Source organism: Geotrypetes seraphini, chromosome 18 (genome assembly GCF_902459505.1).
Source record: "Geotrypetes seraphini chromosome 18, aGeoSer1.1, whole genome shotgun sequence".
NCBI classification, from domain to species: Eukaryota; Metazoa; Chordata; class Amphibia; order Gymnophiona; family Dermophiidae; genus Geotrypetes; species Geotrypetes seraphini.
The window spans coordinates 22197123-22224430 of record NC_047101.1 but is presented as its reverse complement, the minus strand read 5'-3'; the positions used below and the strand labels follow the sequence as shown (position 1 = coordinate 22224430).

Genomic DNA, 27308 nt, shown 5'->3' with positions numbered 1-27308 from the left:
TCAGGAGACAGGCGCTCTATCGATCGGCAGCTAAAAACCCTTCTACTGACGAAGTTCCAGGTATACTAGTATTTTTCTCTGGCCTGCAGTTTCTCTCTCACCACCAAATGCAATTCTTACTACTGTGTTTCCCTGAAAATAACACACTGCCTTATAATAATTAGGGGTCCAAAAAAGGCGCTAGGTCTTATTTTCGGGGATGTGTTATTTTTTTTCATGTAATGATCATCTCTCGCTTCTCCTCCTCCACCCCAATTCTTCCTATTTCCTTTCTCTCCACCACATGTGCAGCATATTTCCTCCCTTCTCACCCATCCCCTTGTGCAGTATCTTTCTACCCCTCCCTCCCATCCCTTGTAGCTTCTATCCCTTCCTTCCTCCCATCCCCCGTGTAGCATTTTCTATCCCCCAGCCCCCGCAGCGCACCTCCCCCCCCTCTCTGCCCGCTGACCCATCTCTCCCTCCCATCTGAACCGCAAAACAGGAATACCTTATAACAAACTGGCGCTGGCGTCACTCAGCATGCTGATGACATCATCAACAGAGGAACGCCCAGGAGATAGAAGGCTGTGAAGCAGCCTGTGTAGATTGATGCCGAGTGCCGACGCTGCTGGTTTCTTATAAGGTATTCCTGTCTTGCGGTTCGAATGGGAGGTAGAGAACGGACAGTGGTGGTGGTGGTGGGGGGGAGGTTGTGCACAGTGGCGGCAGCAGGGAGAAGCGTTGCTGCTGCAGCTGCTGGTGACTAGAGCTTATTTTCAGGGGTAGGGCATATATTAAAACCTATCCCGAAAATCATGCTAGGGCTTATTTTTGGAGAAACATGGTAGGTTTGTGCTCAGTGGCATAGTAAGGGGGGATAGGGGAGGTGGGCCGCCCCAGGCGCCCCTCCTCCTCTCTGCCCTGCCTCTTTCCACTCCTCCCCTAGTCATGCACACGCTCCCCTTCCTTTCCCCCATACCTCTGGTTGTTCAATGCCATGAATAACAACTTCAACGTGCTCCTCACGACTGCGTCGTCTCTCCCACTGACATCGCTTCTGGGTGCCGCGCCTAGGAAGCGACGTCAGAGGGAGAGCCGACAGAATCGCGATGAGCACATTGAAGTTCTTGCTGCTCGCAGCGGTTAATAACTAGAGGTACGAGGGAAGAGAAGGGGGGGTGCGTGCGGCGGGGGGTTGGCGAAGGAGCGGAGACGAGGTCAGGGGAGGGGTGTCCCCTCCCCGGGAGCCTCTCACCCTCACTACGCAACTGCGTGTGCTGCCTGAAAATACTCATTTCATATTATTCCTCATGTCGCTCATGTGAATTTTCACAGGAAAGTTGCCTAATGTGAGATGCAATAATGCATTCCACATTAGTTTGAGGATGAGAGCGTGCTAATTGTTTTGCATTTTTTAGCTAGGTACTAGTAACCTGGATTGGCCACTATGAGAACAGGCTACTGGGCTTGATGGACCATTGGTCTGACCCAATATGGCTGTTCTTATCCTCTTATATGTGCCAAGTAAGAACAATGAAGCCATTGTAACATCACTGACGAAGTTGACTCTGAGGCATTATGACATCACAATCTCAGCTCTGGAATGTTGCTCTCATTGGGGTTCCAGAATATTGCTAATCTTTGAGATGCTGGAATGTTGCTACTCCTTGGGTTTTGGCCAGGTACTAGGGACTGGATTGGCCACCGTGAGAACAGGCTACTGGGCTTGATGGACCATTGGTCTGACCCAATATGGCTGTTCTTATCCTCTTATATGTGCCAAGTAAGAACAATGAAGCCATTGTAACATCACTGATGAGGTTGACTCTGAGGCATTATGACATCACAATCTCAGCTCTGGAATGTTGCTCTCATTGGGGTTCCAGAATGTTGCTACTCCTTGGGGTTTGGCTACTCCTTGGGTTTTGGCCAGGTACTAGGGACTGGATTGGCCACCGTGAGAACAGGCTACTGGGCTTGATGGACCATTGGTCTGACCCAGTAAGGCTCTTCTTATGTTCTTATGAAGGGTGTGTCAGAGGTGAGCGTGGGCATAACCAGTTAGCGCATCAAGTTTCAAGTTTCAAGTTTCAAGTTTAATCTTTATTTGATAAATCGCTTATAATAATGTCTAAGCGATGTACAATATAAAAACCATCAGATTGTGGTAATACATTTAGATAACAAAAGTCAATTAAAAGACAGACAATACTGGACTAACACGAGGGGTTGGGAAAAAAAAGGGAAAAAGTTACAATGTTGTTTTACAATAGAAATTAACATCAAAAGGAAAGCACATTAGGTAATAATGGGTTAAGAAGATCTAATAAGAATGTGAAAACTTGAAAAGTTATGTTCTATGAGTCGTATGCATCTTGGAATAGATATGTTTTTAAAATTTTCTTAAACGTGACAAGATCTGTTTCGCTTTTAATATAGTTAGGAAGGGAATTCCATAATGTAGGGGCTTTCACAGAAAACATATCATTTCGTCTTGTACCTATGATTCTTAGCGAAGGGATTGAAAGCAATTGCAATGAGGAGGATCTTAACGGATGAGAGGATTTGTAAGGGACAATCATTTTTGCAATGAATTGGGGTTCGTTAAAGGTCAGCGTTTTGTAAACCAAAAATAAAATTTTAAAGGTAATTCGATGAGTTATGGGAAGCCAATGTGATTTGATTAATAAGGGGGTAACATGATCGAATTTCTTTGCTTTGTGAATTAATTTGCATGATGTATTTTGGATGATTTGGAGACGTCTATTTTCTTTTTGAGTTATGTTGATTAGGAGAGAATTACAGTAGTCCAGTTTAGAGATGATAAGAGAGTGAACTAAAATATTGAGTGATTTATCATCTAAGAAAGTAGAAATTGAACGTAAGAGCCGTAATCTATAAAAACATGCCATATGCTAACTAGTCAGAGCATGGTTAACACGGGAGCTCTCACTTCCTCCATAATAGTTGGCAGTAAGGCCTTGATTCTATAAATGACGCTTAAAGTTAAGCACCTAGATTGGCGCACCTAGCGCCAATGTAGGGCCCCTTTTATCGAGCTGCGCTAAAGATTTTTAGCGCTAGCCGGCACAATAAATGCATTCTACTTGGTTTTACATTTTGCAAATCCGAGGCTTTTTTCCACAATTGCCAAAGTCGGCTTATTATATCTTGGATCCCCGAGGAAGGCATGTTGAGCCGAAACACGACCCGTGTCGGGTCCTTTTAAGATATATGTGGATTTAGTCTGTATCATCATTACTGCTTTTAACAAGGACATTTTCGAATAAATTATATCCAAAGATCTGAGAACATTGCGTTTCCACAGTCATGTATGCGTGTACGATCAGGAAAGAATGCACACATTATCCGAAAGAGTGCACTCTTTGCAAAAGTAAACGTTTTTTACAAAGAATGCACACTCTGCAAATAATGTGAATTCTTTACCGGCGCCTAAGTTAAGAGGAAAACGCCGTTTCAAATGGTACTTAAATAAAATTTCAAGGTGCCTACCAGCGCCTAAACAAACGGCGATGGAATCACACCTCCAGAGGCCTAACACCACTGTAGGCCTGGCTAATGCCAGAATTGGCATTAGGCGCAATTCACATCAAAGGTATAGGCCAGAAATGTAGGCCTTGAAAACCCTGGCCTACATTTCCCGTGCCTATCTTTGCCTGAGGCGCGATTCTTTAAACAGTGCCATCATGTGATTGACACGTGATCGGTGGCCACTTTTAAGGCAGCCGCTGACATTTAGAGAATCCGGGCCTCTGTGAATTACTTGTGTCTTGGCATACTTCATTAGTTTTGTTGTACGTTTATTTTTTATTTCATGCTTCGCTCTGTTTGTTAACTCAGCCCTTGTTCTCATTTGCATGTATCTCCTTTGCATTATTGAAGCTGTTAGCTCACTTTTGAATGTAGTTTTCATTTTGATCACATGCTCTGCTCTCAGCGCTTTTGCCTTTGGGCTAATACATGTTTTGATTTTATTTGCATACTTAAAATATGTCTTGATTGTACTTGCATGTATTTTATTTGCATGTATTCAATTTGCATTTCTATATTATGATTCTATATTTTGATAATTCTTTTATTATATATTGACTTAATTTTATGTTTCTTTAACAGCCTTTCCCCTGACACAGCCTTTTTAGGCGAAACTTGGCCACATTGGGTTATTGTTTTAATAAATTGCTTGTTTCTACTAGAGAATGACATGGGGACAAATTTTTCCCCCGTCCTCGAGGGAACTCATTTTTCCATCCTGTACCCATGAGTTCTTTTCCTATCCCTGCCCAATTCCTGCAAGCTCCGTCTTCATCTGCACAAGCCTCAAACCCTTTCAAATCCTAAGTAGCAACATTCTAGAGCTCAGACTGTGATATCATAATGCCTCATTCCACCAATGCCTAAGCTCCGTCCTCATCTGCACAAGCCTCAAACACTCTCAAATCATAAGTAGCAACATTCTAGAGCTCAGATTGTGATGTCATAATGCCTCATTCCACCAATGCCTAAGCTCCGTCCTCATCTGCACAAGCCTCAAACACTTTAATGTCATAAGTAGCAACATTCTAGAGCTCAGATTGTGATGTCATAATGCCTCATTCCACCAATGCCTAAGCTCCGTCCTCATCTACACAAGCCTCAAACACTTTAATGTCATAAGTTACAACATTCTAGAGCTCAGATTGTGATCTCATAATGCCTCATTCCACCAATGCCTAAGCTCCGTCCTCATCTGCACAAGCCTCGAACACTTTAAAATCATAAGCAGCAACATTCTAGAGCTCAGATTGTGATGTCATAATGCCTCATTCCACCAATGCCTAAGCTCGGTCCTCATCTGCATAAGCCTCAACCACTTTAAAATCATAAGTAGCAACATTCTAGAGCTCAGATTGTGATGTCATAATGCCTCATTCCACCAATGCCTAAGCTCCGTCCTCATCTGCACAAGCCTGAAACACTTTAAAATCATAAGTAGCAACGTTCTAGAGCTCAGATTGTGATGTCATAATGCCTCATTCCACCAATGCCTAAGCTCCGTCCTCATCTGCACAAGCCTCAAACACTTTAAAATCATGAGTGTTCGAGGCTTGTGCAGTTAAGGCAGAGCTTACAGGAATAATAATTATAATAATTTTATTTTTATATACCGCCAAAGCCATAGTAGTTCGAGGCGGTTTACAATAAGAAGAGCTGGACAGTCAGTGAAAAAAATAACAATGAAGTCTTTGAGTACATGAATATTTGTAGGGAGGGAGAGAGACAGAGTAAAAGTTACAATGTAGGGACTTCAAGAACATATAAGTAGTATACAGGGATAAGGGGCAGGGACAGCGACAAAACTTGTGGGGACGGGAAATTGAGTTCCTGCGGGGACGGGGAAAAATTTGTCTCCATGCCATTCTCTAATTCTTTCCCTTCTGTTTCACTTACAGGTAGTGACTGAAGCATCGTTATCTTGTGCATAATCCTTCCCTATGTTCTGTTCCCCATTCAAGACTGTAAATACCATCTCAAAGCACTTGTGATGTGACAGTATACAAAATGTAGAATAAATAAAATGACATAAATAAATACATATATATGAATAATGATGTTTACATGGAGGATACCTAGTGCTGTTGAAATGGGCACATTCCCAAACTGGTAGAGATTGACTATTTACATAGAATATAATTAACCTAGTATGAATTGACGACAGCCTAATGAACAGCAGGCAGGATCACTGCACAATCTGCAGTCTTTCCTTAACAGACAATAGGCCTTTGGTCCTTTCTAAATACTAGTCTCTCTTTGGCCTAAGCTTTTTAAAAAAATAAACCACATCATTTGCTCTTTATCTGTTAATCCTGGATTTATTCAGTATTCAAAGCATTTACCATGTGCCAGCTAAACTCTACAGTTAGCATAAATATTGGAAACAGAGCAATAAATGCATTTGGTGTGGATTGGGCATGAAATACCACATGTAAAATTTAACTATCCTCCCTGTATGTTTAGATTGCTTCAGATAACTTGTATAACTTTGATACTTTTAAAGTTGTAACCAGTACTTTAACCAGCAGGTGGCAGCAGAATCCTGTTCCAAACATTGATGCACTCATATGACCCACCCCTCAAAGCTGCCTGCCATCACCTATATGTAACTTGTTCCTGGCGAGTGTTTCGTTTCTGGCCGGCTCCCTTGCTGCCTGTTCAAATCCACAGGCGTCAGCTCCTCGCGTGATCCACAGCTGTGTTGGAAGCGTTCCCTCTGATGTTACAATGTCAGAGAGAAAGCTTCTGATGTAGCAGTGAATTGCGCGAGGAGCTGACACCTGTGGCTTTGAACAGGCAGCAAGGAAGCTGGCCAGAAACGAAACACTCGCCGGAAGGAGGCACAGAAGAAATCCTGCTGCTTCACAGGGAAGGTGGGGGAGGGAGAGAGAAATGCTGCTGCTGCTGCTTGGGGAAGGGGTAAGGGGAGAGGGGGGAGAAGTGCTGCTGCTGCACAGGGAAGGGGGGGAGAAATGCTGCTGCTGCACAGGGAAGGGGGGAGAAAAATGCTGCTGCTACTGCACCCAATTAGGGAGAGAGAGGGAAGGAGGGAGAAGGAAAAGGGAAAGGGAAAGGAATGAGAGATGCCAAGGAGGGAGGGAGGAAGGGAAAGGAAAGAAGGAAAGGAGATACCAGACCATGGAAGGGAAGGGAGAGATGCCGAGACATGTGGGGAGGGAAGGAGATAGATGACAGACCAGGGGAAAGGAAGGAAGGAGGGAGGGAGGGAGGGAGAGAAAGGAAGTAGAGGAGATGCCAGATAATGGAGGGGGAGGGGGAGTTGGAAGGAGAGGAGAGAGATGCCAGGGCATGGGGTGAGGGAAGGGAAACTAAGGAGACAAATGCTAGACCAGAGGGAAAGGAGGGAGAGGAGGTGCCAGAGCATGGAGGGAAAGAAATAGAGATGCCAGACCATGGGAATGAAGGAATGAAAGGAGAAAAGAGAGATGCCAGAGCATAGGGGAGGGGTGGAGACAGAAAAATGGAGAGGGATGAAGCTGAAATGCATCATATACAAAGCAGAGAAGGGGCACAGGATAGACAGTTTATGGAAGGAGCATAGAAAAAGGGAAAATACCTTATGAAACAGGGAGAGGGCGGACAGTGGATGTAAGGGCAGAGAGAGAGAGAGGGCAGATAGTGGATGGAAGGGGCTGATGCTGCATGGAAGACAGAGAGCGGGCAGATGCTGGCTAGAAAGAAGAGAGTGAAGACAAGATGATTAAAGCAGAAACGACAAAAGATAGAAAAAATATTTTTTTGTTGCTTTAGAATAAAATAGTATTGTAGTTGTATTGATAAAACTTTTATAAACAGAAAATAAGGTAATCTTTTTATTGAACTAATTGTAATACTTTTTTTTTTTTTACTAACTTTTAGAGACCAAAACCCCCTTTCTCAGGTCAGGACAGTATAGTGTAACAGCAGTATACTATATTAACCTGAAGGAGGCTATGTTTCAAGTTTATTGGTTTTTAATATACCGACCATCAAAGAATATTTGAAAAATGCATTAGTCCAATAAAATGGTATATTCTTATTTTCAAATTTTGTTTCTATTTGTTAATTTGTAAAGTGGTGATTGTTTGTTGGTTTCTTCAAATTTACATCTGCTATATTTATATTTTGCAGAGTATTAGGGGGCCATGTGTCATTTGGCTTCTTGGCGGTTCAGTTTGTGATTACTTATTCCATAATGGGTGAGGGTGTATCTGTGTTCTGTGTGTATGAAAGACATGGTTTTCTGTTAGCGTTGACTAGCCTTGTTTGGCAAAATGCATGGGGCATGGTTCTTGGGAGCACCTTGAATAAACCTGATTTGAATCTCCTTATTGTCTGCCAATCTTCTTTTGTTTCATGTTGGATTCTTTGGTGGACTGCTTGCCTTGTTTCGTTACAAGTTAACATACATGGAGTGGAACGTACTAGAGGAGTTACAGATTTGGTTGTTTATACTTAATGTGATCAGTAAGGCTCCGTGCCTGCCGTGGTCCCAGTGAAGTGGCATAGAAAAAGTGGAAGTAAAGTCAGAAAGCGAGCTTAACAGGTTAAACCACAGAGCCAGATAGAACAGCCTGGTGATTGGTCGGACCCAGAATGGGAGGAGATGGAAACCCTCCCCAGTCACTGCCCTGCTATAAACCTATCTAGAAATGTAGGTTTTAAGTCTAGTCCTGTTTCTAGAAGTCAGGCATTCTCTCTAACAGCCACTGGGGGAGCCCAAGAGACCCACAGGCTAGACCAGTGGTCTCAAACTCGCGGCCCCTGACTCCATCCTGAGTGGCGCGCCTAGACCAGTAGTTTTTCCTGTGACCACTTGGGGCGCTGTTGACTGTTCCCTCGAGACCCCAGTGGTTACAATACATTTGGGTTACAGTTGGTTGACATATAGTGAGGCAGTTGAGAGGCGTTGTAAACTTGGTTATTAACATAGACTTATATTTCGGATAGTATTACTGCTTTACAATATATTTGTCAATTAAACCAGCTGAAAAGATTTTGAGATTTGCTATAATACCAAATTTCACAAAATTATGCAAATTACTCAATTTGTAAACTGAAAATATTCTTCACAACACTTTGCAGTAGAAAACTTTCATTGACATCAAGACCATTCTCAAGTGATGTTTACAAAGCCCTCAGAAGCGACACTCCAGATATACATGATATCAATTTATGGAGCTTTTTTTTTTTTTTTTTTACCGCTGATGCTTCCTCATGGACTCGTGCATCACTAAATAGCTATATTATTTTTATTAGCTTGATAAGAATCCAGCTCTTAAACTTGAAAAGTAATTTAATCGAGACTTATCTTTAAAGTCCTGGTTCAAGAATTAGCTGATACCAGGAACAGTTTAAGAGCTGGATTCTTATCAAGCTAATAAAAATAATATAGCTATTTAGTGATCCACGAGCCTATGAGGAAGCATCAGTGGTAAAAAAGCTCCATAAATTGATATCTTGTATATCTGAAGTGCCGCTTCTGTAAACATCACTTGAGAATGGTCTCGACGTCAATGAAAGTTTTCTACTGCAAAGTGTTGTGAAGAATATTTTCAGTGTACAAATTGAGTGATTTTTGTAAAATTTGTTACAATATATTTGAACACTTTTATGTACGAGTATGCATGGAAAGGGTTCAGAGTTAAAGTCCTTGGCAACTAGGTGGGAAGGGAAGGAAGGGGGATTTGTTCAGAGATGTGGGGGGGTTGCATAGAAGAAAAACTGTGCACTGGTATGCTAATCTTTGTTTGTTTTAGAACATAAGAACATAAGCAGTGCCTCCGCCGGATCAGACCATAGGTCCATCCTGCTCAGCAGTCCGCTCCCGCGGCGGCCCAAACAGGTCACGACCTGTCTGAATCACCAGAAGGGGCCCCCTTGGTTTCCCTTTGAGTCTTATCTTCCCATCGAAGTCCTAACCCTCCGGACTTGCACATGCACGACCTGGTTGGGTTTCTATACTTATTACCTGGTTAGCTTTCTATACCTGTGTTACATCCCAGCACCTCTCTCAGTATCCCACGATCCCTTTATCCCTCAGGAATCCGTCCAATCCCTGTTTGAATCCTTGTACCGTATTCTGCCTGATCACTTCCTCCGGTAGCACATTCCAGGTGTCCACGACCCTTTGTGTGAAAAAAAACTTCCTTGCATTTGTTTTGAACCTATCTCCCTTCAGTTTCTCCGAATGCCCCCTCGTACCTGTTGTCCCCTTCAGCCTGAAGAATCTGTCCCTATCCACCCTCTCTATGCCCCTCATGATCCTGAAGGTCTCTATCATATCTCCCCTGAGCCTCCTTTTTTCCAGAGAGAAGAGCCCCAGCCTATCCAACCTCTCGGCGTATGGGCAGTGTTCCAGCCCTCTTACCAGTTTCGTTGCTCTCCTTTGGACTCTCTCAAGTACCGCCATGTCCTTCTTGAGGTACGGCGACCAATATTGAACGCAGTATTCCAGATGCGGACGCACCATCGCTCGATACAATGGCATGATGACTTCCCGTGTCCTGGTTGTTATGCCCCTCTTTATGATGCCCAGCATCCTGTTGGCTTTTTTCGAGACTGCTGCGCACTGTGCAGATGGCTTCAGTGATGCATCCACCAGCACACCCAAGTCTCTCTCTAGACTGCTGTCTCCCAACAATGCCCCCCCCCAATTTGTAGTTGAACAACGGGTTCTTTTTCCCTATATGCATGACCTTGCATTTTTCCACGTTAAAGCGCATTTGCCATTTGTTTGCCCAGTCTTCCAGCTTGTCCAGGTCCCTTTGCAGGTCCTCACACTCCTCCCTGGAAATACAAGTGGAAATAAAGAAGTAAATAAGAAAACAGATAAATGTGGGCGGGGCATGGGGAGGGCAAGGGAATCATGAAATCAGCCCAGTGTACTTGTGTGCCTAGGGGCCCTCGAAGAATTAATCCTGCCCTGCACTTGCCCTCAGCCCACACACCTTTGGAAACAATTCAACTGTATTTAAAGTTCCCTCAAAAGGCGATGTCTCCTAATTTAGGGCCGTGGTGGTTAAATGCAGCAAAGCCCATTCAGTTCCGATGGGCTTCGGCGCATTTACTGCGGCAGCATCGCTACTATGACTTTGTAAAAGGGGCCCCGAGACTCATGATATTTTAGGGCTCCTTTTATCAAGCCGCGCTAGCGGTTTAACGCTAGCCGCTAACGCCTCCCTTGAGCAGGCGGTAGTTTTTAGGCCAGCACGGGGGTTAATGCGTGATGAAAAGTCACGGGCGTTAACCCCGCTAGGGCGGCTCGATAAAAGGAGCCCTTAGTGTCACACGAGTCAGGCCTACATAGTAACATAGTAACATAGTAGATGACGGCAGATAAAGACCCGAATGGTCCATCCAGTCTGCCCAACCTGATTCAATTTAAAAATTTTTTTTTTTTTTTTTTTTTTTTTTCTTCTTAGCTATTTCTGGGCGAGAATCCAAAGCTTTATCCGGTACTGTGCTTGGGTTCCAACTGCCGAAATCTCTGTTAAGACTTACTCCAGCCCATCTACACCCTCTGGTAATCTCTAAAATAGACTATTGTAACGCGCTCTTTAACCCTTTCAGGACCATAAGGATCGTAGGCCAATTTTTGTGGTTTTGACGACATTTTTATGGTAAAAAGGGCTTGCAGATGCCAAAAAATTGATTTTTTTTGTGAAATATCATTATTTTTTTTTAAAAAAAATCACACTTCTGGCTTATGGACAGTGTGGCAAGTGAATCTTCTCGTCAATCTGGCAACGACGCTAATGAATGAATGTCGGAACCAGTTTGTTTACATAAAGGCAGTATCCTATGGAATCCGTACATATCAAATTTAGAACTGTAGACTATCCCAATCAAAATTTATAGGATTTTAAAGTTATGGGACAAATATGTCCCTTGGTCCTGAAAGGGTTAAGGGAATAGCATTAAATGAAATTAAACGCCTTCAGATAATTCAAAATGTTTCCATCAAACTTATTACCAATTCTCGAAAGTTTGATCATGTTACACCCCTTTTAAAAGATGCACACTGGCTTCCAGTTATCCATAGGATAACATACAAACTCTGTTTGCTTACCTTCAAATCCCTTCTCAATAAAACACCAGCATTCATACATAAGTGCCTAATACCATATAATCCTGTGAGAACTTTAAGATCAAATGAACAAAACGTATTAACTATCCCTTCACTTAAGATCATAAATACAAGACGCCAATTTATTTTTTCAGTGACCGCGCCACAGACCTGGAACGCCCTTCCGATTTATTTACGAAGGGAGCAGGACCTGGGAAAATTCAAAAGTAATTTAAAAACTTTACTTTTTAAAGATGCCTTTGATATTTAATTTCTTAATACCCAGGTCATTGATTTTATTCTATTAATATGCTTTTATTTGTTCCCTTATGTACCTTTCCTTTTTTATTCTACTTTCCTATATTAAATTGTATTTCATTATCCCTTTTTTTTACCTTATGTTATGAATTTGATGAGTTCATTTCTAACCTATTGTATTGTCTTAAGTTTGTATTGTATTGTTTTGTATTGTTCCCCTTTGAATGTATTTTAAATTGTTCATCGCTTAGAACTATGATTCAGCGATTCATCAAAAGAATTAATAAACTTGAAACTTGAATAGAGAGGGTGGATAGGGACAGATTCTTCAGGCTGAAGGGGTCAACAGGCACGAGGGGGCATTCGGAGAAACTGAAGGGAGATAGGTTCAGAACAAATGCAAGGAAGTTTTTCTTCACCCAAAGGGTCGTGGACACTTGGAATGCGCTACCGGAGGAAGTGATCAGGCAGAGTACGGTACAGGGATTCAAACAGGGATTGGACGGATTCCTGAGGGATAAAGGGATCGTGGGATACTGAGGGAGGAGCTGGGATGTAACACAAGTATAGAAAGCTAACCAGGTAATAAGTACAGAAACCCAACCGGGTCGTGCATGTGCAAGACCGGAGGGTTAGGACTTCGATGGGAAGATAGGACTTCAATGAGAAACCAAGGTGGCAAGGGAGCCCCTTCCGGTGATTCAGACAGGTCTTGACCTGTTTTGGGCCGCCGCGGGAGCGGACTGCCGGGCAGAATGGACCTATGGTCTGACCCGGCGGAGGCACTGCTTATGTTCTTATGTTCTTATGAAACTTGCAAAACATTATACAAAAATGGTCAACACCACACTTAAGCCAACCACAACAGCATTAACTCCCAGGTTCAATGACTAACCGACACGTTCTCCTAAAAGTCATCTACAAGTCTCCCATCAACCCCCCCTCCCCGCAGGGTTCCTCGTCCTGAGTCGAACGTGGTAAGTTTACACAGTGACAAGTTTGTACAGTTGACAGATTGCACAGTTTGCTTTTTACACAACAATGGGACTGCTAGAAGCAGTTTAAGGTCTCTGTTTGCTTAAGCAGTTGGTCCATTTTAGGGCTGACTTCCTAAAACGTTTTAGCGAATGTAATTTGCACATTATTATCAAGCATATCATCTTGTACAGAAAGTGAGATCAAGAAAACATAATCTTAATATTTTACTCTCAATCCTGAAAATAAATCAAAATGTTAGAGGAAAAATAAACATCTTAACTTAATCACACACTAGTCCTCAAATTGGGATCAAAGATTAACGATAAGAGTAATTCAATTAAAGGATATTTTAACAAAGAAAATCACTTAATCTGCTGTTGAAAAGAGAGAACATAACGCAAGAACATAAGGATTGCCTCTGCCAGGTCAGACCAGGCTTCCATCGTGCCCAGCGGTCCGCTCCCGCGGCGGCCCCCCAGGTTCATGACATGTAAGTCCTTACCTAAATTCTTTATTCCCTATTCATTAGTACCTGTATAGTTACCCTCTATCTGTACCCTAGACCTTTTACCCTCTCTCGTTCACCTCTCTTATGTTCAATCATTTTGTACCTTCTCTTAATCTCCCTCTCCTCAATGTCGGTTTTCTAGATCTTTTACCTTCTCTCGTTTTCCTCTCTTATGCTCAATCATTTTGTACCTTCTCTTAATCTTTTGTAAACCGCATAGAACTTCACGGTATTGCAGCATATAAACTGTTATTATTATTCTTATTATTCAATCCCCTTCTCCTTCAGGAAGTCATCCAATCCCTTTTTGAGCTAATCATTACGTGGGTACAGATGGTTCTTCACACTCAAGACATTTCGAAGAGAGGAAAGCAGTCAAATGAGCTGGTTCTACAAATACATATTTCAAGGAACGGTATCTAATGACACATTTACAAGGATACCTAAGAAAGAAAAGACCCCCTATCTGAGTCACCCCTGGTTTTAACATTAAGAATTCCCTTCTTCTCTTCTGAGTCTCTCTCGAGACATCAGGAAATATCTGAATGTGGAAACCCAGGAAATCCTTAGATCTATTTTTAAAGAAAAGTTTAAGAATCTAATCCATGTCTGGGGCCAAAGCCACAGTCAATAAGAGAGTGGCTGAAATAGCCAATTCTCTATCTGATTGTTCCAGTAAAGTGGAAACATCCAAGGGTTTTTCCTGTGGTTTTCTGGCATCTTCTTTCTTTTGAGGATCCTGATTTCTTGTAGGCAAAATAATATAGCCTTGTAAGAGGTGGTAAAGAATAGTACCTGGCGGGCCGCAAGTTTGAGATCACTGCTATTGGCTAAGGCTCTTTACACCTGCATTGTGATGTCATAGAACTTTATGGTTATAGAAACATGATGGCAGATAAAGGCCGATCCGGATAATTCCCAGATGGAATATTTGCATTTGCACACCTGGCTGCCATCCATTGGATGCAAGCATTTACACTCTCATCCAAAGTTAATGTTTATACAAATGCTTTACCTCAGATCACTCAACTCTTAAAAACATTCAGGTGAAGTGAAAATTCATAGAACAATTCAAGTTGAAAGGGTGGAAAGGGTAGATGTGAATCGCTTGTTCACTCTTTCCAAAAATACTAGGACTAGGGGACATGCGATAAAGCTACTAAATAGTAGATTTAAAACAAGCTGGAGAAAATATTTCTTCACACGTGTAATTAAACTCTGGAATTCATTGCCGAAAAATGTGGTGAAATCAGTTAGCTTAGCGGGGTTTAAAAAAGGTTTGGATAATTTCCTAAAAGAGAATTCCATAAGCTTTTATTGAGATGGCTTGGGGAAATCCACTGCTTATTCCTAGGATAAGCAGCATAAAATCTGTTTTATTACTTGGGATCTAGCTAGGTACTTGGGACCTAGGTTGGCCTGTTGAAACATGAAGCTGGTTTTGATGGACCTTCGTTCTGCCCCAGTATGGAAATTTTTATGTTCTTATGTGACAGACAAAAGATCTAGACTGGTAAATCAAAATGTTTTTGTTTCGTGGAGCTCTCAGATACCTACACCGTTAAATCATTAAAGATTGTTCAAACGGCTTTGTAGGCATAAATATCAATCATTGAGCTCCACTTTGTAATGAAGTGCGAATAAACTCAAAAATAACTTTAAATAAAGCACTTATCTTTCTGTGATGGCTTTTTTGTTATGCCAAACTCGCTCTGTGTATACTCTGTGCCCTATTAGATTGGGAGCCATTATATAGCATTGTATGTTCTTATGTGAGCCAAGTATAGGGCAATCAAGGCATTCTGACATCACTGGCGAGGTTGGCTCTTAGGCATTGATGGAATGAGCAGCATTATGACATCACAATCTCAGCTCTGGAATGTTGATACTATTTAAGTTTCTGCCAGGTACTTGGGACCTGGGTTGACCACTGTTGGAAACAGGATACTGGGTTTGATAGACCTTTGGTCTGTCCCAGTATGGCCATTCTTATGTGAAAGAATGAGAGTGTGGTGCAGTGGTTAAAGCTATAGCCTCAGCACCCTGAGGTTGTGGGTTCCAACCCCCGCTGCTCCTTGTGACCCTGGGCAAGTCACTGAATCCCTCCCCCCCCCCCATTGCCCCAGGTACATTAGATAGATTGTGAGCCCACCGGGACAGACAGGGAAACATGCTTGAATACCTGAATAAATTCATAAGAACATAAGAACTGCCATCTCCGGATCAGACCTTCGGTCCATCAAGTCCGGCGATCCGCACACGCGGAGGCCCTGCCAGGTTTACACCTGGCGTAATTTATAGTAATTTATGTAAGGGTTAATGTCGGGAACGATGACGTCAGCACGTGACATAACGTCCTTTGTCAGCATGTTACTGTTAAAGTATAAAATGAATGCCGGGGCCATTTTGCCTCGGTTTGGAAAATCCTTTGCAGCTGAGAACAGTAAGTTACACTGTTTTAGGTGAATTAGGATAAGAAACGTTACTAAGTCAGTTTCTTCTCTCTTTTTTTGTATTATTTACAGCTGAGAACAATGCTTGAATGCTTCTGCCCTTAGCCCTGAAGCAGTGGACTAAATGTTATATCCGCGAAACGTTGGCAGGCAGCGGCAATTATTTGACAGCATGACAGCGCATAAAACGAACGCTGAGATAAGTGCTTGGTTGCTAGTTTTTTCAAACTAAGGAAGTGTTGCATCCACAGCTATATATAAAAAAAAAAAGTATATATAAAAAAAAGTAGTTATTTCAAAGATTTAAAAATTTGTAAAGATATTTATGATAAAAACGTTTTGAACTATTTATTATTAAAAATTGAGTCTCAGGTTTTTTAGCCAATGACTGGAACCACGGAGCGCAAAAACCACGCTGAAAGATAAGTCTATGATAAGACTGAGCGTGGGCTCCTACTCTGAGGCTTTTTCCTGAGTGAATACAGTATAATAATTTTTCTGAAGAAGTTTTTCTGAAGGAAATTTTTGTTAAAAAGTAAAAAATAAGTAAAAAAGCTTAGGTGGTTGTAGCATCTCTATAAGTGGTGTGTTTCTTTATATTTTTGGTAGAGTAATTTATAGTCCACCATATCTTTATATGCCTCTCTTAAAGAGATATGCATCTAGTTTGCTCTTGAAGCCTAGGACGGTCGATTCCGCCATAATCTCCTCTGGGAGGGCATTCCAGGTGTCAACCACTCTCTGAGTGAAGCAGAACTTCCTGACATTAGTCCTGAACCTGTCCCCCCTTAGCTTCATTACATGTCCTCTAGTCCGTGTCAAATTGGACAATGTAAATAATCTTCTCTGCTCTATTTTGTCGATTCCTTTCAGTATTTTGAAGGTCTCGATCATATCCCCACGCAGTCTCCTTTTCTCAAGGGAGAACAATCCCAGTGTTTTAAGTCGATCCTCATATTCCAGTTTCTCCATACCCTTCACTAGTTTAGTTGCTCGTCTCTGCACCCTCTCCAGCAGTTTTATATCCTTCTTTAGGTAGGGAGACCAATGTTGGACGCAGTATTCCAAGTGGGGTCTGACCATTGCCCTATAAAGCGGCATTATAACTTTCTCCGATCTACTCGAGATTCCTTTCTTTATCATGCCCAACATTCTATTTGCCTTCTTTGCCGCCGACGGCTTCAGGGTCCTATCTATCAGTACACCCAGGTCCTTTTCTGGTTCACTCTTCCCCAGAGTTGCACCTGACATTGTATACTCGTATTCCTTATTCTTATTGCCTAAAATGCATTACCTTGCATTTCTCCACATTGAACTTCATCTGCCATTTCTCCGCCCATGTTTCTAACCGACACAAGTCACTCTGGAGTTCCTCTCTATCCTCCTGCGATCTGATTGCCCGGCATAGTTTTGTATCGTCTGCAAACTTGATGATCTCATGTAAATTCATTCTCATGTAATTCATGTAAAACCGTTTTGAGATCCCTGGGAGAACGGTATAACAAACTGAATGAATAAAGAAAGGGTTGTACTGTCAAGAACAATGCACATATTGGGATACACATTACTGTCCAAGAACCATATGGATCAAAAACAGTTAGTGAAAAGCCTATAACAGGAAAAACTAGTCACTGGCTGGTTCTTCTTCTACAGATATAAGATGACTCTTTTCCCCCCACTACTGTAGGGCATAACTCACTCTCCCCAAACCCCCTGACTGTTTTTTTTTTTTTTTCCCTTTCAAAAAAGGCACAGTCTGCAAGTCCCGAGAGTCACAAGAAGATTCATTTATGTATGTGGTTGTACATCCCTTCCTCCCAGGGAAGCTCAGAACGGGCTACAAGTTTACACACATATTAATATGTTTTTATAGAGGGTGTTGGCAAACATGGTAATGGCAGGACATCGTCTGACAGCGATGGCAAAACAGTTAACAAAGCATGGTAAAACAGATGAAAGCCAGTCCGATACCTCCCAGAAAGCCACTCGTCCATTTCTTCTTTCTCACTCTGGGGCCAATGCGGTAAAGGGTATACGCATGGTTTTGCTCAGAGCTAGCGAAGAACGAGCGTAATCTTGTAAGTGCACAGAGGAAGAAAAGATTTGGCATGGAAGCTAAACCTGTGCAAAGCCAAGCATTAGAACACCAGCCCACAGCTTACTAAAATCAACAGTAATGATTAAGGCCAGCCTTACCAATTTCGGTATGTCCTCCTGTCTCCAAACCCCCTCCCACCATAAAATGCGCGATTCTTCCTGGATCCGCGCCTAGGAAATGACATCAGAGGAAGAGCCGACGCTGGCGTGACAGCAGCTTGGGGGTTGATGCTCGCTCTAGATACGTTACAGAGGTACGGGGGAAGGGAAGCGATGAGCATGGTAGTAGGGGGTGGGGAAGGAGCGTATGGTGGGGAGGGTGAAGATTGCAGGAGAGAGGCACCACCACCCCGGGAGCCACTGCCCTGGGCACCTCTTAGTCTCGCTACACCACAGCTTGGCATGAGGGCCCCCTCCCATACTACGTCACTGATGCCAAGTCTGAAGAGGTGTAGCAGAAGTGGCTTATTTTTTCTGCAGTAGCTTCTGGAAGGATTTAATGCCTGCTTCTTTTTGCTGCAAAGAAATGCAACCCTTTTTGTGAACTGCATTGAAGCTGCGCGTGGCTGCCGGAAAGGTCATCTCTGATGCAACCAGCTTAGGAGAGTGTCAGATATAAGACCTTTTTTGAAAGGACCTTAGCGTTTCAGGCAGGCAGACTACAACATTGGCTTCTTGTTCTTAGATAGAGATTCTTAGATAATTTCGTTTCAAGACGGTAAATTGAACACTTGGTTAAGTGAATCAACCTCAGAAGCTCCTCTCTATCAGTCATTTGGGAAATCAGTAAAGACTTTTCCCCATAATTTTTCTTTTGTCATTTTCAGTTTTTCGTTATTTTATCATGTACCCTGTACCTTCTGTTGATTGTACTTCTCTGGTTGTCAGTTGTCTCCTTATTGTGAACCGCTTAGAACTCGCTATGATAATTGCAATTTACAAAAATAAAGTTATTATTATTATTACTTCATAATGTTGCTATTCTCTGCTGTTTAATTAAGAAAATCTCAGGGAGGGGAGCAGCTAGAGAAAAGAAAGATAACTGGAGGGGAGGAGGACTGAAAGTTTGCCTAGGGCACCTAGAACCCTGGCAGTATTGCAGAGAGTGAGTGGCCGTTAATGAAAATGCATTGAAGGTAATTCTATAACTGGGCGTCTGGTGGGAGCTTAGGGCCTGAGTCTATAAAATTTTTGAAATTTCTGTGCAAGTTTCCAAGTTTATTCTGATTTACTATCCCGCTCCATGGGGTGAAAACCTTCTGGGCGACTTACAATCTAAAAACAATATTTCAAAATTCTGTAAAGTTTATTTATAGTGTTTTGTGTAGAATTTTCCTATCCTGAGGCCTGAAATTCCTTCTTGCCTTTTTCTTTCTCAGGTTTCAGCCTCCTCAGTTCCCTCTCTCACTCCAACTGCAGTTTTATCTCCCTCTAAATCCCACCCCTCTCTCCCTCGCATCCTGAATCCCCTCCTTGGCCCCCATAGTCTAGCATCTATCTCCCTTTCTCTATGGCCAAGCATCTCTTCTGTCTCCCCCCTCCCCCCTTTATTGTCTGGGCCTCCTTCTCACCCCCTTCCCCCCTACTTACGGGTCCAGCATCCATGTCCCCTTCCCTCTCCTCCTCCCCCTGTAGGTCTAGCATCCATGTCCTTTCTTCTCCCCCCCACTTGCAGTCCAGCATCCACGTCCCCTCCCTTCCTCCTTATGGGCCTAGCATCTATGTTCCCCCCTCCTCCCCCAAACTGCAGTTCAGCATCCATGTCCCTGCCCACCCCTCCCCCTCCCACGCCAATTCTGGCCTCTCTCCGACCAACTGATTTCCCCTCCCCCCTCAGTGAGCACCGACATACCTGTGGGTCTCCCAAAGTAGCAGCAGCAGACAGAGGCAGAGCTGTGAACAAGCTGCTTGCAGTTGCCCCTCCAGGGCCTTCCTTCTGCCACATTTACCTATGCTCCTCCCCTGGCTACATCCCCTGTACAGATTCACGCACTGTTAACTGGTTCACAGCACTTTATAGAATATGCACTTAACTTTTAATTGTGCACTTAACTTTTAATTAGTGCTAATAATAAAGTGTTAATTGCCAATTATCAGCACTAGTTAGGCTTATTAAACAATTACATATTGCATGCAAATCAGCTGTGTGCACTGATTTGCATACTCAACATAAGGCTCCATATACAGAATTTGGGGGCTAATCTATAAAGGAACATGAATCCTACTTTGTACCAAGGAGCACTTATGCCGGTAATAGAGTGGGTTCTGCTTTAGTTTCAGAGATGCAGGTGTAGTGCACATTATTCCATAAGTTATAGCATAAATTCAAATGCTTTCTAAATTGAAGATAAGAGTAAGATGTTAGGAACAGATTCTTAAAGTCACTATCATGCAATGCAACTTGAAATGAGAGTTATGTCCATACTCGTCCATGTGCACCCTCTCCCTTGCAAATGCATGCACAATTCCCCACATAAATGCCTTCATTGTAATCATTTGCATGTACAGTAAACGTGTACAATCAACAGGTCCTTCCAGAAGGAAAACAAAAGAGCGCAGGGGGAAGGGGTAAAACACGGACCTCACGGATCTTAACTGCACGTCCTTAAAAATAATAATAATTTATTCTTTTATACCGCCAGACCACGAATGGTTCTAGGCAGTTCACAGCAGATAAGGCTGAACATCCAGCAAATAAAAAGTTTAAAAAGATACATCAATTTCTAGAATGTACACAATACGTTAAAGTAAAAAAGCAATTAGGAAGCTTGGATTACAAATTTGTTAGGATCTATGCTATAGAAATAACAGGGCCTGTTGAAAAATACTTCATGACAAAAACCCCAAAGTTTAATATTTGTGTTTTAAGATCTGTAAGATGCCCCCATAGAAAACACTGGGAAGGGGTAAAACCTGGACCTTGTGGATCTAAAACCGCATGTCCTTAAAAATCTGAGGTCTGTGCCACTTTTAGTCTCAGCCTAGGTTATGGCTCTGACCGACTTCTATGACAATTTAGCTCTGACGGATACTAATGCTTCTCCCTCCCTATGCTGAGACTAAAAGGGGCAAAACTTTTGCCCCGAGGTCCGTGCCCCTTTTAGTCTCAGCATAGGGAGGGAGAAGCATTAGGATCCGTCAGAGCTAAATTGTCATAGAGATCGGTCAGAGCCATAACCTAGGCTGAGACTAAAAGTGGCAGGGTGCTGGTTTAATTTATTTTTGTATTCTGGTTCTACTTTGTTGTTATTCCATGGTTGCCTGTACTTTGTAGGTTGCTTTTCTGTATGAAAATAAAAATCGATTACACATAAAAAAAATGGCACGGACCTCAGATTTTTAAGGACGTAATGGTTTAGATCCGCGAGGTCTGTAAGGTCCACGTTTTATCCCTTCCTGTAAACATTTTTCTACACATATGTGATGGATTTGAATCTGCTCCCTGCCTCACTGCAGCCCGAGCAGGTGCATATATGAGTTTTGGAATCAAGTGCCTGTGGGATTAAAGGCAATTCTGGAATCCCTGCCTATTCCTGGTTGGCTGGGATTCAGAGCCGGCTCCTTATATCCCGGGCTTGTGCTGGAAGGGTGGCAGTGTAGAGAGAGAAGAGAGAAGAGAGACGGGGACTCCAGAGCTTCAGAAAAGAAGTAATCATTCAAAAAAAAGGCCAAGCAGGGGTGTTTATCCACCTCCCCATACCCATCCTCACGATGGGGGGGACATTTGGACCCCTTTGGATCTTTCCTTTATTTCTGACTGGATTGATCCAGGGACACAAGGACCGAAATCAGGAGCGGGTAAGAAAAAAAAAAAAACAACATCTCCAGCCAGACCACTTGCATGAGTAAAAGCCAGTGAACAGGTCATTAACATTTTCCCTTACAGAAGGAAGAGAAAAGAGCGTAGGGGGAAGGGGTATAATGCGGATCTTAACTGCCAGTCCTTAAAAATAATAATAATTTATTCTTATATACCGCCAGACCACAAACGGTTCTAGGTGGTTCACAGTAGATAAGGCTGAACATCCAGCGAATATACAGTTCAAAAAGATACATCAATTTCTAGAATGTACACCATAAATGTTATATTTAAAAAGCAATTAGGAAGCTTGGGTTACAAATATGTCAAATAATTGTGTCTTTAATAGTTTTCTAAAAAAAAATAATAGGATGAGACTCCTGGCATGATTTTGCCAAACCAGGCGTTCATTTTGGCTGCCTGGAAAGAGAGAGTTCTCTCGAGAAATCTCTTCAAACGACACGATTTGACAGTAGGATAACTGGACTCTATGTGTGGGCTTATTGGTTATGGCTCCATGATATTTTAGCTCTGATGGATCCTAATGCTTTTCCCTCCCTGTACTGAGACTAAAAATGGCATGGACCTCAGATTTTTAAGGACATTGCCAGAGGATGTGGTAAGAGCGGATAGCGTAGCTGGTTTTAAGAAAAGTTTGGATAAGTTCCTCAAGTTCCTGGAGGAAAAGTCCATAGTCTGTTATTAAGACATGGGGGAAGCCTCTGCTTGCCCTGGATCGGTAGCATGGAATTTTGCTACTTCTTGGGTTTTGGCCAGGTACTAGTGACCTGGATTGGCCACCGTGAGAACGGGCTACTGGGCTTGATGGACCATTAGTCTGACTCAGTAAGATCCGTGAGGGTCGCGTTTTACCTCTTCCCGAGCGCAGGGCTTTATCTTTCTCTGTTATACTCATGTACTTGGTATTTGCAAGGCTCCCTTCTCCCCCTGTATTCCAATAAAGGGGAAAGCACTGCTACAGACCCCACTGTCATGCTCTCAGGATTTCAAGTTCCGTCTCGCTTGTTTGTTTGTTTTTTTTAATCCTATCTCCTTTACCTCTGTTCTATTTAGTCTCTTGTTTAAATGTTTAGATATGCTGATGCCATTACTAAAAGCTTTCGTGTTATTGGTGGCATATTGAATCAGATCTGCTAAAATGAAGCACAAGACAATCTTTTTGAACTGCAAATGGTTTTGTTGTGGATAGCGAAGCCAGCTGTTTTCTGGGGACGGCAAGACAAGCAAACATTTTATTAAATTTTAACTTGATATACAAGCAATGTCTTGCAATACAAGTACATACAGTATACACACATCACAACCGAGCCGATGGTTCTTCTCTCTGACACTGCAAGAGTGTAGTGACTGTTCTAAATGAGCGAGGTCTTGCAATACAAGTACGTATAGTATTTTGTATTAAAGTTTTTGAGTTGTGGAACGAGTTGTCTGGAGTTTCCATTATATCCTATGGGGGAAATTCGCTTTGATATACGAGTGATATACGAACATTCTTCTGGAACGAATTATGCTCGCAAACCAAGGTTTGACTGTATATAGAAAAACATAAAGGAAATAATGTGATACCTTTTTATTGGACCAACTTAATGCATTTTTGATTAGGTTTTGAAGGTAACCCTTCTTCCGATCAGAAATAAGCAAGTATTGACAAACATCAGTATATATAAATGAAATGTAAATGCATTCTTCAGACTGCTAAAATCTAGAGGGCACTCAAAAAAATTGAAGGGAGACAGATTCAGAACAAATGCTAGGAAGTTCTTTTTCACTCAGAGGGTGGTGGACACCTGGAATTTGCTTCCAGAGGAGGTGGTAGAGCAGAGTACGATTTTCGGTTTCAAAATGGGATTGGGCGAGTTTCTGAAGGAAAAGGGGATTGAAGGGTACAATTAGAGGGTTACTATACAGTACAAAATGCTTTGGAGCATTAGATCACTTACAGGTCATTGACCTGGGGGGCTGCCGCGGGAGCGGACTGCTGGGCATTATGGACCTGTGGTCTTTTTCGGCAGAGGCGATGCTTATGTTCGTATTCCACGGGGGGGGGGGGGGGGGGGGAGGGGTGGATAAGGTGAGAATCATGGAGGGCTGGGGAAATCCTGAAAACCCGGCTGGATTGCGGCCCTGGAGGACTGACATTTGACACCCCTGCAGTAGAGGCAGCAAATGCTTATTAATCAAACTAAGAAATCAAAGTAGGAGGAACCCTTCCAAGCCCCAGAAATTGGAAGATCAGGGTTCAGTGGAACAGGGTTAGTTTAAGTTTTGTCACTCCCTGGTTAGAAGAGTCCTGTTGACCATGTCGTCAGCTACATTCTGTTTATATCCCAAGTTGTCTCATTCAGTGGTGTAGTACGGGTAGGAGATGCCTGGGACGGTGACCCCCCCTCCCTGTGGCGTGGCCGTCCCTTAGGCTATGGCAGGGAATGGCACACGTCACTCATATAGGCCCGGTGTGCTTCCCCAAATGGGAGGAAGACCCTGTACTGGTGGGTTTACCCAGTATACAACAGTCAGAATGGCACAAAAACTAGAAAGCTTTCAAATAACAAATTTATTTTGCATTCAGGGATGGCTGAGAATCCAAAGTAAACTGTGTTCTGGAGTACAACAAACAAAAAACAAAGTTTCTCCTGCCAGCCTAGTCTGGCCAAACTCAGAGTGCTTACTCCATGTCCCAGGTAAGTTCAAATTGTTTTCCACAAAAAAACAAGGATCAAAACTCCATAAATACTGTCCTTTGTTCAAAAAGGGTGTTTTGTTTTTTTTCAACGAGGCATTCAGAAGTCTCTCCCTTCTCAATACATTGGGAGAGAGGGATTGGTGGATCTGCCAAAATTAGGCACTTTGCAGGAACAAAATGCAGACCCTCAAAATCCCACCTCAAAGATGTCAGGCAAATCCAGCCCCCAATTTCTCTGTCTCCTTAGTTTCAACAAAGCAAATAGACTTTTCAGGCAAACATAGTTTTAACTCTGCTAACTCCAGCAGTGCTTCTGCCTGCAGCGGCAGCCATTTTGAAAGCTAAAAAAAAACAACAACACACATCTAGAAAAAAACCTCAATCTCACAGGAAAGTTTCAGGGCATAAACTTTCCTTTTCTACAAGTCCTAACAAGTCCTCAATCACCCTAGTACAGGGGTAGGCAATTCCGGTCCTCAAGAACCGGAGCCAGGTCAGATTTTCCGGATATCCACAATGAATATGTATGAGATGGATTTGCATACACTGCCTCCTTGAGATGCAAAGTTTTCCGGATATCCACAATGAATATGTATGAGATGGATTTGCATGCACTGCCTCCTTGAGATGCAAATCTATCTCATGCATATATATTGTGGATATCCTGAAAACCTGATCTGACTCCAGCTCTCAAGGACCGGAATTGCCTACCCCTGCCCTAGTAGAACTCACAGTCATAAACTTTCTCAGAGGCAAGGCAATTATCCCAGCAGACAATACAGCAAAACTCTTGCTCCAGAAAAAGAAAGACAACCCCCCCCCCAAACCTTGGCAAAGGCAATCAAGCAGTTTAACTCACTTCTATCTCCTCAGAAAGTGTTGGCTCCGGTTGGACACCCAATTCCATGTCCTCTGGTAAATTGTCTCCAATAAGTTTGTTTCCTTCCTCAGACACCTGCATTTCAATGTCCTCTGGCTGTTGGGACTGCAGAGGCTCCCCCGGAATGGGAGCTTCTCTGGGCTGCCTTTCTGACTGAGGTTTCCAGCCATCTAAATCCTGCAGAGCTGCAAAGCCACACCCAGCCCTGCGCAGGGGATGGTCACTGTTCAGCTCTGACTGCCTCTCAGCCTGTTTAGCCAGCAATCTCAAAATGGATGACCTTAAAGCAGGGGTGTCAAAGTCCCTCCTCGAGGGCCACAATCCAGTCGGGTTTTCAGGATTTCCCCAACGAATATGCATGAGATCTATTAGCATACAATGAAAGCAGTGCATGCTAATAGATCTCATGCATATTCATTGGGGAAATCCTGAAAACCCGACTGGATTGCGGCCCTCAAGGAGGGGCTTTGACACCCCTGCCTTAAAAGGACAGAGCCCTGTTTTCCCTGGCTATGCTTTGTGGGTAATGAAGGCAGTGTTCTGTGTACTGAGTTTTGACTGGACTCAGCATGATTGTTGGATTCTAGGTTATGCAGCTCAAACTTACATTGATCAGCCCTAACCAGCTTAATAGGGGTATTTCTGTGTGCTTTAACTGGCACAAGGCTAGAACGGGAGTCGGCCTTGTGACACCCCGCATCTTCCCCCCTCCCACACTCCCGCTCCTTTCCATCCTCTACTCCACACTCGCGCCCTCCCTTCCACCCCCCCCCCCCCATACCTCTAAATCTTCACCGGCACAAGTTGCTTCTCCAGCACGCTCCTCACGCCAGCATTGGATTTCCCTCTGACATCGCTTCCTGGCTCCGTGACCCGGAAGTGATTCAGAGGGGAACCAGGCTGGCGTGAGCAACAGGCAGGAGAAGTTGCTTGCGCTAGCAAAGATCTACAGAGGTACGGTGTGTGTGTGTGGGGGGGGAGGGAGGGATAGTTTGAGCGTGGCATGATGTGGCAGAGCAGAGTGGAGAGGTGTCAGCATCCCCACCGACATGGCACCCGGGGTGGTCTGCAACCCCCACCTCCTTCCTACGCCACTGGTCTCATTCAAAATATCACTCTCTCTATCTTGACACTGTCTCTGTTGTATTATATAGACTAAGGAGGGTAATTCTTAGGGTTACCGGATGTCCAGGAAACTCGGACATGTCCTTTTTTTAGAGGACTGCCCGGGTGCCTGGAGGGATTCCCAAAACCCAGAAGTGTGCTTGGTTTTGGAAGGTCCCAAGCTTGGGGATGCATCTGGAGGGTCTCTGCACATGCACAGACATCATGATGACATCACATGCACTCATCCGTGTGCATGACATCATCATGCCAATGTCCGTGCATCCGCGAAGTTTCTCCAGACACGGCCCTGAGCTGGGGGAAGGAGACAAGAGGTTCATTTGGGGGCAGGACCGGTTGTCCTCTTTTTTTTTTTTAAGGGGAAATCTGGTAACCCTAGTTATTCTCTATAGCTTGACTAAAGTTGGGGGCAGGATGATGAAAGTGCTGTTACAGAAAACTGTACTGGCATAAGTCTGTAGTCAGGAGCACTTATGCTAGCTTAATGGCTGCTGTAAATACAGTACTCCCCCGATATTCAATTCCAGGAACCCCCGCGAACCTTGAAAAATCGCAAATACAGTTTTTAGCGGGGGAGACAGGAGAGGGCAGCCGGAGAGGCAGGAGAGAGCGCCGGCCGCCTCTTCCTGCACTAAAGTCATGCTTCACCAATCAGGAGCTGCTTTGACGCACAGCTCCTGATTGGTGAGGCCCGACTTTAGTGCAGGAAGAGGCGGTCAGAGCATACCGCAAGTGATTTCCTTCACTTGCCGGCGCTCCGGCTGCCCTCTCCTGCCCGGTCATTCACGGTCAGAAAATACCGTGAATGACGGGGGGAGCACTGTACTGCCTAATTACAGGCAAGTAGGCAGCTAACAGCTCATAAGGGCTAGGCAAACTCCCAACCTAATCCCAGGCCCCCTTG

At 43.4% G+C, this 27308-nt stretch overlaps 2 protein-coding genes across 3 annotated transcripts in view; one reads left to right on the top strand and one right to left on the bottom strand.

Annotated features, from left to right (window-relative positions):
- LOC117351504 (protein NDNF-like) overlaps positions 1 to 25410 on the bottom strand; it is a 51254-nt gene extending 25844 nt beyond the window's left edge. The window contains exon 1 of one of the 2 annotated variants that reach the window (XM_033926847.1): positions 25259 to 25410. The gene's annotated coding sequence lies outside the window, so the exon portion shown is untranslated. The remainder of the gene's footprint in view (positions 1 to 25258) is intronic. The other variant, XM_033926846.1, reaches the window with a different exon arrangement.
- GPX3 (glutathione peroxidase 3) overlaps positions 21507 to 27308 on the top strand; it is a 28807-nt gene continuing 23005 nt past the window's right edge. Inside the window, exon 1 of the mRNA XM_033926849.1 lies at positions 21507 to 21694. Coding sequence (XP_033782740.1) covers positions 21608 to 21694 — 87 coding nt within the window. The 5' untranslated portion in view covers positions 21507 to 21607. The remainder of the gene's footprint in view (positions 21695 to 27308) is intronic.